Genomic DNA, 13964 nt, shown 5'->3' on the forward strand with positions numbered 1-13964 from the left:
TACTACACCCAAGCGGTAATCGTCTACTTCAAATTTTGTATTAATTTGGTCCATTTTTTAGAATAAAACTTCTTTAGCGGCGGCTAGGAGGCGTGTTATCATATTGAATTGGAGGATTGCCATAGCTAACAAAATATAATCGGAGTAAAACTAATATTGCAAACCATTATTTGATGCTATAAATATATTTTTTCTATATACATAATTTATAATATAATTAATATAATTACCACTGATTTTATATATTATGAATCACTATGAAAGGTTTTCTTGAATTTTTCACTTCGTCCTGAAGGAAAATTGATGATAGAAGCTTGTGGATAATTAAAAGAGGTTGATCCATGTTCTGCGAGAGAAGTAGTGCTGCTCACTGTATTGTTTTTGGGTTCTCTACGGGCTCGAGCTCTTCTGTTTTGAAACCAAATTTTAACCTAAAATGAAAAACATATCACCATTAATATTAGTTTACAAAATAAAAATCTTGCTTGGTGGTGGATAAAAAAATATTCAGAGATGAAAAACGTTTTGATAACGTACATCCATTTATTAACTTTCTGTAGGGTAAGTTATAGTAATCGCAAAATATTGAAAATGAAAATTTTTACATATCTTTACGTTTCAGACTTTCTTAACATTTTGGCATACCTCAGAAGAAATGTATATATAGGTGTGTATGTACTTAGTATGTATGTGTGTATGCTTGGATACAATTTTTTGTGCACGATTTCGGGCGCACATATCGACCGATTTGAATGATTCAAAAAACATTCGATTCATATTGATGGGGCAAAAAGTGCAAAAATTCGCATCTAGATTCTAGGCATTCGCTCATAACAGCGAGCTCAGTTAGTTAGCGCGTCACTTCAGTCTTCGACGCTCTCGTTGGTAGATATAGAGTCGTAGAGTGCATATATTTGTTTAATTATGGTACGGAAAGTTTCAGCAATTTGCTAGGATGCCATGCACCACTAGTGAATAATTTTTTGTCTATCGTTTAGCTTTTGTTTTTGCTTACTCGCTTTTTTATTCTTATGTCACTGCCTGTCTAACTCCCACAAAACGTTAAATTTTTTTGCGTTTTTAATGATATTTAATATATCGATAGAGTTCATACCCTAAACGGAGATCCTAAAATATTACAGGCATACGAAATTTAAAAAAATTAATTTTGAAATAATAATACCAATGACTGAGACCAAATTTGAAAAAAGAACGTGTATGTGAGCCGATATTCAATAATTCGTCCACGTTTTCTCGTAAGCGACTGGTCCGATAAGAAAATATAGAAGCTATTCGATACATTTTAATAAAAATTCGTGTTGATTAGTTCTGCACAATAATCGACCATGCCATTTCTTAGTAATTAGCAGAAAAGTGAAAAGTTATACACTTGCGTTTTAGCTCACCAAGTTCAAAAATTCAAAAACTTTTAAAAGGTATTGGGTGGGAATCGCGTTGATTAGTTTTTGGTAAAAATCAGCCAGGCCGTTTCTTCGTAATAAAATATTGAAAAAATAATTTTCGGACAATTTTAAAGAATATTTATTTGATGACAGGAGCGTAATCATACTAAATATACTATAATTTACGGCCCTACGACAAGTGATCAGTTTTAAAAATTTATCAACGTTTGAAAAAAATATGATATTGTAATGTGATGAGTCAAAATTTTAATTTTGATTTTCTCAAAAACCACTGAACAGATGTCATAAACCTAAAAGCCATTAAACTCGACAAGAACGAGCAGGGATTAGACCAAGCCATTTTTTTTGAAATTATAAAAAGTTCTTTTTTGTAACAGTTTTCGCAAAATATTGTTATCTCAAGTTAATGGATTTGTGTATTGTTCACAAAAACTAATTAATAATTATATAAAACGATTCTTCATATCTGTGTCACCTAACGAACAGTCTATAAAACTACTCTAGTAGAGTAAAAAATAATACAGGTAATTTAAATGATTAAATAATATCAAGGACTACGCACATGATCGTAATAATTATGCTAGTATTTTCTTGAATTTCAATTGGAGATCGCAATATTTAGTTATTGATGAACACAAAAACTATATTTTTTGTAATAAACAGACAAAAAATTTATATAAATAGCTAAATCTCAATTTCGGTTGATTAAGTCAGATACACATATCGAAAAGTTCATGCAATTTGTCTCATGGCAAAATGCCACTTACACTTAGTTGATTTATTTATTTGTTATTTTGATTTTATTTAATTTTGAATATAGTTACCTAAATCAAAAAGTATTTAGCAATTTGATTGGAGAAACTGATACCAACAAAATAGCTGATTGGAGAAACTGATACTCACCAGTTATAAAGTTATACAAAATATTACATAAATCTTATGAATAAACTATCTCACCCGAGTGTCTGTGAGTTGAAGTGTCCTCGCTAGTGCTCCTGCCTGGTGACTGGAAAGGTACGGCGCCTCCGCAAATGCCCTCTCCAGGGTTCGTAGTTGTGTGGGGCTGAATGGTATTCGGGGCAACCGTCCGGGGGTCCTGCGCACTGGCATACTTCTATGTGGTCCTGATTTTGTAAAAGTATATTTATATATTTATATATATATATATATATATATATATATATATATATATTTAAAAACTAGTTGATATTAGAATTTTGCCTTGAGGAAAGTTACATGAGCTTCCCGATATGTGTGAATAATCGACTTAATCAATACAAAATTATTTAATTTATGAGTGATTAGAAGTATTCCGAGTTATTCCACATAATTGAAAACGAACGAACACGTTAACTCGGAGCATTTTCTAAAAGCAAATTTTCAAAAATCAACTACTTTTATAATTGGACCAGTTTCCGTAGGACTTTAATGGATTAGTATGTTTATTAAGACCAAGTACTCTATCGTTATATCAAGTAAGTCATCTAATTTTAGTTTTAACAAACGTCGAAAAATTTACTCATTTTCTGAAATTCGGACAAAATATTTAAAATTAAACTACTTATCGTAAGGTCGTAATATTTCAGTAAGTTCTATAAGACCGTGATATATATCGTCAAAAAAAGTACCATAAAAATCGGCTCGGTAGATTTTCACCTAAAACTAATCAGTGTCATTCCCAACTAATATCTTTTCGAACAGTTTTTGATTTTTTTAAATCGATTAAGTAGTATGAGCTTAAATGTGGACGAAAAATTTAACACTTTTTTAAAATTACAAAGAAACGTCTCGGCAGATCGTCGTACAAAACTGACAAACGATAATCCTCATTGAGATACATCAAATGGCTTTTAAATTTCTGAAATGTTTAGCTGTTTTTGGAAAACGTCGATAAAAGGTCTAATTTTGACTAATGCCAAAAAAACGATACCAATTTTTGCAAACTTTGACAAATTTTTAAAGTTAAACGAGTTGTACGGAGGTGTAATATTTTATTATGATCTATAAATCTATGGTATCTACCGTCAAAAAAAATCGTGAAAATCGTCGAAATTTTTTTTTAACACTTTATTACAAGGAAACAGCTCAGCCGATCTTTACCAAAAACTAATTAGGTCGATTTCCAACTAATATCTTTCAAATGGTTTTTGAATTTTTAATATCGATTCAGAATTGCGGCCTAAAACGTGGACAATTTTTTTTTTTCACTTTTCTGCTATCCATGAAGAATCGATTCGGCCGATCGTAGCGCAAAACTGACAAACGATAGTCCTCATCGAGATACATCGAATGGCTTTTAACTTTTTGAAATCGGTTCAGCCGTTTTTGAGAAAACGTCGATTTACGGCAAAAAATCTGTTCACACACACACACATATCCCGTCGGGAGAAGCCAAACTCCTAGCGGGCGGGTCCGCAAGTGGCGGATAGGGGTGTTCCTAACCGATCGTAAAAGTGGCGGATTGGAGCAAAATAAAATAGCCCTTGCGGATTTAATTAGGCACCAAAGCTGAGGAGTAATAGCCACCGTACGCGTATCCCGGAAAAAATAAAAAACTCTTCTTTTGGCTAGACGTAGAGTCACGTACGTAGGCGGATTAGGAGACACTGCTTGAACGAGATGTGTGGATGATCCCTACAGCGCACCGTGCGTGGAAACTCCCGGCATCAACGTGCCGCACCCACTTCCCGCGTTCGGAGACGACCTTTTGCTTTGGAGGTCTGTTTAAACAGCATGAACGACTATCAAAACCAAAAAAAACTGGTAGTGTATGGCATCGTGCCCTAAGGCAAATTGCTGGAACTTTCCGTGCCGTAACAAAATGTTCGAGAAATATTAAATGTTTGCAAATAGATAATTATAAAATTTAAATTAAAATTATTCATTTAAAATGTATAAGTTAGCTTTAAAATCTTCACCAGAATTGAAAATAAAAATTGAATTATTTTTGATATACAAAAAAAAATTTTGAAAAAAAATGAAATAAATTTTTTTCCCCAAAAGCAATTGTTTCGTCAACACAAGCAAAAAGTTTTTTGAATTATTCAAATCGGATGTTTATTGCCATTTTTTGTACATTTAGCTCGGTATCTTCAAAATGGCTAGACCTGCCTTTGCCAAAAACTAATCACCACTTTTCCCAATCATTATAAATTGAATGTTTATAGATCAACCAGATTAGATGCTCCGTTCATTGAAAAACTCGATTTCTATTTTCTGCACTCTTTGCTCTTTATCTCCGTAACAACTCGACCTACCTTTGCCAAAAACTAATCAGCACATCTTCCTATCAATAGGAAACAAATGCTTTTTAAACCATTCAAATCGGTTGATCCGTGCGCCCGCAAACGTGAACGAAAAAATGCTGATTCACAAAACACACACACACATCCATTATTTCTGAAGTATGCCAAAACGTTCATAAACCTTCAGAACGTGGAGAAATGCAAAACATTTATTTTAAATTTTTGGCCCATTACTATAACTACCCTAAGGGAAGTTAACAAGAGGCAGGTGACGTATTTATAGACGTCGAGGAGGTTCCCGGTAATCTTCACCGTGACAAAGTAAACTCTGCACCATTGACTAGATGTCGTCAAACGCCGATCGAAAGACTTGGCTCCAAAATTGACAAGCTAGCGGAGTATATCAAAGATAAGAACATGTTCATAGCAGAATAAAGGAGCTAATCAGGTTGATTGATACAGCATATAGTCTGACATTGAAAGAATATACGGCAACCCCCAAAGCTGTCACAATGACAGTGCAAACAACACAAACCAGCCGGGTGTAATTCAGACATCAACCCCTTAGACCCAGCAGCAAAACACAAACAAAAGGCTGATATCTTCACTAAGCCCCGCCTCTGACGCGCAAGCACATCCGCCTAAAAAATCAGCTGTAAAAAATAACTCACCGGAAGTGACTCGACAAAGTTCGAAGAAGAAAAAAGCACGGGATCCGAAAGTAACCTTGAAGAAGACCGAGAAACCGGAAACCGAAAAAGTCGAATCAAATAATAATACAGAAACAACCATCGTATGATAACCAGAAGGAAACATAGAACCAGGGCTGTTTTGGTTCAACCAGCTGAAGGACGAACGTACGCTGATCTTCTTAAGGAGATCAAGGAGAAAGTAAACCCAACAGAGACTGGCGTGGACATAAAGTCCATCAAACACACAAGATATGGAGGTATATTACTGAAAATGAGACTCAAATCCGAAGACAGTTTAGCCTTTGCAGCCGCCAGCAACTGAAAACATAGAAACAGTAAAAAACACTGACGCCGCTGACGACGATAGAGATTCTTGACCTTGATAGTGTTTTTACCGAAAACGACTATCGCAAAGCACTCAATCGGGACTTTACGACAAAACTAGAAATTCGACGAGTGAACTTGACTGAAGTCACATCAAGACGACAACGAGCAGCCTTTGTGAGATAAATGAGACCAATGCAATCAAAGCCCTAAACAGGGCTTGCATAAGAACTGTGTGGGTTAACTGTCGCATTCTTCCAGTTGTTAAAGTGGCTTGCTGTTTTAGATGCCTCGGCTTTGGACACCAAACGCATAAATGCGGGGAACCAGACAGAAGCAAGAGTTGCTACAAATGCGGCGGAGAAAATCACAAGTCTGTATACTGCACGAAAAAGACAAAATGCTTCCTATGTACAGTATATAAAGAAGACCGGAACAGCAGGAGCCATGTTGTTAGATCCGGGACCTGTAAGGCATTCCGTGTAGCACTTACCGAAGTCGCGAGAGAGCAGATATGATGCAAATTTTACAAGGTAATCTGAATAGCGCGCGAAATATACTGCGAAGACATAGACAGATCAAGCAACAGAAGAAATGACGTGGCAGTCTTTGCAGCAAGATTGGATCTTACTGTGCTAAATACTGAGAGTATTACAACTTTTAGAAGACAGGGATATCAGGAATCTGTCCTCGACTTTACGTTGGTCACTCCACTTATCACTCAGCATATTGGTGGTCATCAGAGATAGCAGAACTACGAAAAATATGCCACGTACTACGTCGCCGCGCTACAAGAACTGCGAAACGTTTTCCCTACCAAGATATGTATACAAACGTGTTCAAACAAGCAAAGAAGATTCTGAATAAAGTCATACAATTAGCTAAAGCCGTATTGTGGAAAGAGATTTGCAACGATCTCGACAAAGATTCTGGGGCAAAATCTAGCAAATTGTTACAAAACGACTTGGTAGAGCTTTACCAGAAGCACCAAAATCACCTGCTTTGATAAATAGCATCGTAGCAAAACTACTCCCTAAACCCCCGCCACGGAAAAGATACAATACCTGGAAAACAGTAAAACTACAACCTTCACTGTCAAGGAACTACAAGAAGCGATAAAAACCATAAAGTCAGAAAAGCACCAGATCCTGATGGCATCCCAGCCTCAGTGATCAAGACTGAATCCCTGAAATGTCTAGATATTCTCCTAAACGGTGTAGTTTTAAAGCTCGTAAGGTGTGTCTCATCCTTACATTCGACGTTAAAAACGCCTTCAACAGTGCAAATTGGGAGGATATTTTAAACGCCCTAGGCCTAGAGCATAATTTTGCAGTAGCTACTCCAATAGACTTGCTAGCATTCGAGAGAGTAAAAATCTATGACGCTAAAATAGGTGGCGACAATTCCAAAAAAATAAGGCCGAGAATCGGTGGACGTCAGGTGAGACGGGCAAATGATCGGCGCGCCTGATCCCGGATATTAGCGTCTGGGTCTCTCAACAATACGAGGACACAAATTTTCGTTCTGACCCAGCTACTGACAGAACATGGACAGTTTAATGCCTATATTTGTAAAATGGGCTTGCATAGCACGCCAATGTGCAAATACTGTCCAGATAAAATCGACGCTGAGCACACGTTCTTTGAATGTGCTTGGTGGAAGGACTATCGAAACAACGCCAACCCCTCAAGACTTGTGACCTACATGATGAAACAAGATGTAACTGGTCAGTTGTAGCTGCACTTATGCACAGCACCTTTGGAAAGATAAAACCGGCGAAAGGAACCAGTAAATCATTTCTTTAAGTTTTAATTTAATAGCAAACTATGTGAAGTTTTTTTAACTTTATATCAATCTATATAATTTAGCCAACAAGTCAGTACTCGGAAGCAGGCGTCGCAAGGAGCAGCACGGACTGGATTGATGTCATGCTAACGCGGTTCCAATCCAGTCCTCTCCGTACTATCAGTGAGGAGAGGGGAGAAGAGTGTATTTTTAGTGGGTAAAAATCTCCACACTACCGTCCATCGTTGCCTGCTGTAGGATGGACAGCGAAGTATCAACAATGGTAGTGTATTATGAAAATTGTTTTTCGCACCTTGGCGAATGGCGTGAAACGTCGAGAAAACGTAAAATTCGCGATTTGGATTTTTTGATGAAAGCGTGAACTGCTCCTTCGGAAATTTCAAAACAGAAAGATAATGCAGCTAAACATAAATCATTGTGAGGCTGCACACAATTTGCTTATTCAGACAGTAAGAGAAATGAAAATTGATATTGCCCTTTTATCAGAACCTTACAAACAACGAACTTATAGGCCATGAGAAACGGACAGTACCACCAAAGCTGTTATTTGGTCCTACGGCATGATTTGTTTCCATAACGCCGTTAAAAATAGCAACGCTCGATTTGTAGCAGCATCATTAGATTCCAAACATTTATTTATTTAGATTACTTCCAAGAGGACCAGTGCTGGATTTACAGTAGGGGCAATTGGGGCTACTGCCCAGGGCGGCAAATTTTGGGGAGCGGCAAAATTTGGATAGTGAGAAAAAAATTCTATACAATATAATCAACTTTTTTTAACTACATTTTTTATTTCAAGAAATATAATTAACAAAACATAATACGATTCCAATGCAAAATTTGGATTCAAATAACCGATTACTAAAATTTATTATTTTGCCTTGCCTCCCTCTCCGAACGTAAATTATCAATTGGTTAATAAGTTATCAAATTTGGCAATTTCACTAATAATGATAAATAATAAACTAATAAAGATCCGTAAACAAGCTGAAAGTTTAAGTGAAAAATATGTTCTTCAGTTCTCGAGTCCTCTTAAAATGACGAATTTGTGCACTTCCAAGCTTATAGCGTCGAAAAAAATTTAAACTAGTAACTCATAGCATTGTGCCTTAAGACAAATTGCTGAAACATCCCGTACTGAAAATTACATGTTATAAAGAGCTTCAAATTTTTTTGAAAAATGAAAAAAAGACTTTTTGCATTTTGAAATTTTTCGAAAATTATGAAATTTTTGCAAAGCATTCCCATTGCGTAGCTGTTTCAGAGAAGAAATATCGAAACTCAATTACCATTTTTCGTAATTGCCTGTACCAAAAGCTAATCAGCACGTCTCCCCATCAATACAAATCTAATATTTTTTTAATTATTCAAGTCGATTTCGAGAACACGGGATTAACCGATTTAAATGATTGAATTCCTATTGATAAGAAGACATGCTGATTGCCAAGTTATTGGCTAAGGCAGGTCCAACTGTTCTGAAGATACGGCCAAAATGCCAAAAATGATAATTCAGTTTTTGAGAATAAAAAATGTCCAATAAGGTAAGGGGCCCAGTTTCTGACCTTTTTAGAGTGACGGTGGAGGTTAAACTATAATAATTAATATAAAACTTAACTCAATGAAGAAAATTATAATTTTATCTATTAGTTTAGGATTTTTAAAATAAAGTAATGTGCATAAAAAAAATTATTTGAACTAAATTTATATTTTAAATTGACGTTTTAAAAATTGACATTAAGAGCTCCAGTTTCTGACCCTCAGAATTCTTCGTGTGGCAGTTTCTGACCCTGACCGTAGCCCAATTTCTGACCCTCAAATTTAATCATGATTAGGTTATGAAGTGCTTACTAATTTTAAATAAACTGAAATTATTATTAAAATAAATAAATTAAATATTTATTCTAAAAATATACAGTTTGTTAAAATTTAACGTATAAATAGTTCAAGTCTTGTTATAACATATTACACAAACAAAAAAATTAAATTAATTATTTAAATTACTTGGACTTTTTTTTTATTTTAGGAGCTTTTTGTTTCTTTTTTTCTTCAAGTTTTTCTTTTTTAATTATTTTTCTGCCTCCTTGATGGCTTTGTTTGGACCTTTCAGCTTTTTTCAATTCTTTTTCTTCTTCTAATTTTCATTTAATTAATTGTAATTGTATAATTGTATAATAATAAAAATATTAGTAAACTAAAACAGTCATAATTTAAGCGTTGATAAAACTGACATTTTTTTATTAATAATTTTATCACTTAAAAGATGTATTTACAAGATTTAAATACAATCTTTCATTTATACAATGAATATTAAATGTAAATTTATCACTTTACTACGAAAATAGTAAAAAAAAAATATAAGATAACAATAAATATTATTATTTTTACATTTAATGAACAAGTGACTAAAAACATGTGACCAATAACCTAGCTTTAAAAGGTTAGAATTGCAGGGTCAACAACTGTGACATACACTTAAAATTGAGCCTAGTTATTGACCCTCAAATTTCAGTAATAAAACTAAATTTAATATGTTTTATAAATATTTTAAAATAAATTTTAATTAATTATTGACTTATTTGTATATTTTTAGTTAGATTTTCGTACTTACATCATAATTAGTGCACGAACTCAATTGTCGAAGCTCCTTACATAAACTGTTTAGACTAAATCTAAAAAATGGCTTCCACAGTCACTTTTGGTTTAAAAATTTTTTTTTATTTAGTTAATATTTTTTATATTTTTTTAATTGACATTAATGAGGCATAGAATAAATTACTGTCAATTAAGAAAAAAATTATTTTCACATTAAATGTATAGTCTTTTAATTTATTCCAAAAAAAGTTGAAAAGGTCAGAAACTGGGCCAAGGTCAATAACTGGGTCTTTTACCTTATATCATTCAAAAAAAATTACAGAATAAATAACTGCGTTTTCGATGATCCAATAAAAAAATTTGAACTAGCTGTAAGTGGAATTCTGTCTTAAGGCAATTAAGGCATCGTGCCTTAAGGCAAATTGCTGAAACTTCCCGTACCAAAAATTATTATATTTTAAAAACGATTAACATTTTTGAAAAAAATTTACTTCGAAAAAATTAGATTTTTGAGAAACTATAAATTTGACAAAAAATTACTTTTTTTGAAAATTTTTTTTTTTTTTTTTTTAGTTTTTTTTGGAAAAAATAATGTTTTCTTTATTTTGGCATATTTTGGAAGATCTGAACTTTTTTTCAAAGCAATCGTACTGCTTGAACTGCATAGAGACAAAATGTCAAAGCGCGTAAGCGCCGCGTCGCCGTCTAACGAATAAACATTAGTACGAAACCTATAGGAATGCAAACAAAATTTATACTTATTGTTAAAATCTCTATAAAATATCTGATAATTTGATGTGCATAGGTCTAATGATCATTTTTGACCGCCCAAATGGCTCATTTTTTTACTTTTTTTGTTAGATCTCCGAAACCGCTAGACCTGCCCCCATGAAAATTTGATCAATCCTTCATCTTGTCAATACAAGTCAAATGTTTTTTGAATTGTTAAAATCTAACGTTCCGTTCTCTTAAAAACTGAGTTACTGTTTTCGGCACTTTTTGCCCCGTATCTTTGGAACGGCTGGACCTGCCTTTGCCAAAAACTAATCAGTACGTCTCCTTATCAATACGAATCGAATGCTTCTCGAATTATTCAAATCGGTTGATCCGTGTTCCCGAAATCGTCGACGAAAATTTGTATCCGCACATACATACATACACGCACACACACACACACATACATCCATTTTTTCTAAGGTATGCCAAAATGTTCAGAAACCTCTGAAACGTAAAGATATATAAAAAAATTTATTTTCGATTTTTTTTGCGATTACTATAACTTTCCCTACGGGAAGTTAAAAAGAAACATTTGGCGGACAAAAGTGATCGTAAGACATATGCACAATAAATTATCAGATATTTTAAAGATATAATTAAAAGTATAATTTTGTTTACATTTATATGCGTTCTGTAACATTGTTTATCCGTTAGACTGCGACGCGGCGCTTACGCGCTTCTATATTTTATCCCTAAGCAGCTGAAGCAGCGCGATTGCTTTAAAAAAAGTTCGAAAGTTCGTAATATTTCAGGAATGGGGCGGCATTTTTGTCAGTGCCCCGGGGCGCCAAATTTCTAAATCCGGCCCTGAAGAGGACTCAAAAATACAATTATTTTTCATAATAATAATTTATTTACAGAATAAGTTAAAATAATGAGATATTTGAATAGAAGATAAAAAGGTTAACTTGTGCAGATGGAGATTATTTTATTAGGTGAAGTGTGTGTAGGTGAATATCTATTTCATTTCTAATTAAGTTAAAGTTAGAGGATATAAGTAGAAAAGGCGAATTTAAGAATGAATTGGATTTAGGAGTAGGATAATTGAAAAATAATTATGAACGGTTAAGAATAAGAGGACAGTCTATAGCAGTTTAAATAAGAACATAATTGTACAGATAAATCGACGTGAGGCAAGAGAAGGAATACCAAATTTTTTCAGTGAAATGTTGTGGTCAAAGCCACATTCAGGGTAAATATTATTTGTTTTATAATAAAGATATTTCAAAAATTTTCGCAGAACCTTCTCTATCGTATCAGAGTTGTTGATTTGATGAGGATGTCAAAAGAGCGAACCATATTCTAAATTTGAACGTACATTAGAATAGCACATGCAAAGAAGCGCTTTATTTGAATTGAATTATTTGCAATTTCTCAGTATCAAACCTAAATATTTATGTGTTCTATTACAAATATCAGCTATACGATCAGTGAAAAACAAACCAGAATCAAATAAAACTCCAAACTCTGATATTTTATTACATCTATCAATGCAGGTGTTAGAGATTTTATAATCAAAATGTATTGGAACACGCTTATGTGAAAAACTAAGAATTTTGCACTTTGATATATTTAAATGTAATTTATTATAGACACACCAAGAGTCAAGTTGAGATTGTAATAATAAGCAGTCATCAATATAATTTATTTTGAGATATAGTTTGAGATCATCTGCAAATAATAAATGAAGGCTAATAATTTCAGATATGTCAATAATAAAAATAATAAATAATAGTGGATCAAGAATGAATCCCTGAGGAACACCTGAACGGATATTTTCAATATTGCTCAAGAATCCATTAAGATAGACAAACTGTTTACGAATATGAAGATAACTATTAAAAAAATAAATAAGTGAATAATTAAGACCAATCTTAGATAATTTAGTAAGAAGAATGTTTTGACCAATTTTGTTAAAAGCTTTACTGAAGTCAGTGTAAATAACATCAACTTGTCCATTAGTGTCTTTATACAGCTCTTACGCTCCACCTAGTTCTGCTTTGCCAGATTTTGTTGATTTCTCTGATCGTCTAGTAGAAGATTCAAAACAACACCACCCCTAACATGGAGGGTATACTGGGGGTAGTAGAAAAACTAATGCAAGAGGTGGAGCCCTTTTAAAAGCCTTTTCTGCACTTAAGTAGTTTTACTAAATAGCGGTGATAAACCAACCTTTGTCAAGGGAAATGTAAGCCGAATAATAGACCTTACTTTTGTTAGCAATATCCACGTCAGAGAAAATTGCATTTGGAAAGTATTAGATATCACAATGCTAGTGACCGCAATGCAATCATCTGGGAAATATTAACGAATAGAAACATTTGAAGACATGTAAAGATATCTAAAGTCATTGGGTAGAAAATAAAATTTTCTGATGAAAGCGCCATGAGAGTAGCCTTAAATTGTAAACCCATTATTTCAGAAAACGCTGAAGAGCATACTAAAGAGCTTATGGAGAGAATAACCGAAGCCTGTGATGTCAGCATGACTCGTAAGCATGGCATAAATCAAGGGCAATCTGTGCACTGGTGGAATGGAGAAATCAGCTCTCTTCGTAAAGAATGCCACATGAAAAGAATGATCTCTCAACGAGTTTATAGTCTCACAAACTCTGCACAACTGGTAGTGGAATACGAACAGGCACGCCGGCAACTAAATAAAGCTATCAAAGATAGTAAAGTTAGGTAATGAAAAGGACTTCTGGATGTAGTCGAGGAAAACCCATGGGAAAGGCCTTATAAGATTGTAATGTCTCGCCTTAAAAGCCAGCCAATGCCTTCATCAACTTGCCCACTACTATTGAATAGAATAGTAACAACTATGTTTCCACGACAACCTAATTTAAACTGCCAGGTAACATATGTACCCCTAATCGATATTCCACGAATAACATTGCAAGAACTGATGGAATCTTGTTATCTGGTTGGAAATAGTAAGGCACCAGGATTAGATGGAATTCCTAATAACGCCCTAAAAACAACAACTTCTTAATGCCTATAATACATGTCTAGAAGAAATGATTTTTCCACGAAAATATAAACAGCAAAGATTAGTGCGTCTTTCCAAAGGAAGACAACCACCAGATAAACCATAATCCTAGCGTT

General features: G+C 34.0%; 1 protein-coding gene across 1 annotated transcript; it reads right to left on the reverse strand.

Moving 5' to 3' along the window:
• Positions 1-245: 245 nt before the first annotated feature.
• Positions 246-2534, reverse strand: LOC113388109 (homeobox protein H17). The gene is made up of 2 exons (XM_026625518.1): positions 2382-2534; positions 246-431 (listed from the first exon to the last, which is right to left on the reverse strand). Exons 1-2 carry the CDS (start codon positions 2532-2534, stop codon positions 246-248), a joined length of 339 nt encoding a protein of 112 aa, XP_026481303.1.
• Positions 2535-13964: the final 11430 nt, after the last annotated feature.

The sequence above is a fragment of the Ctenocephalides felis genome, unplaced genomic scaffold (assembly GCF_003426905.1).
Source record: "Ctenocephalides felis isolate EL2017-DRISC unplaced genomic scaffold, ASM342690v1 CF-g0.4_SCAFFOLD_00845, whole genome shotgun sequence".
Taxonomy (NCBI): Eukaryota; Metazoa; Arthropoda; class Insecta; order Siphonaptera; family Pulicidae; genus Ctenocephalides; species Ctenocephalides felis.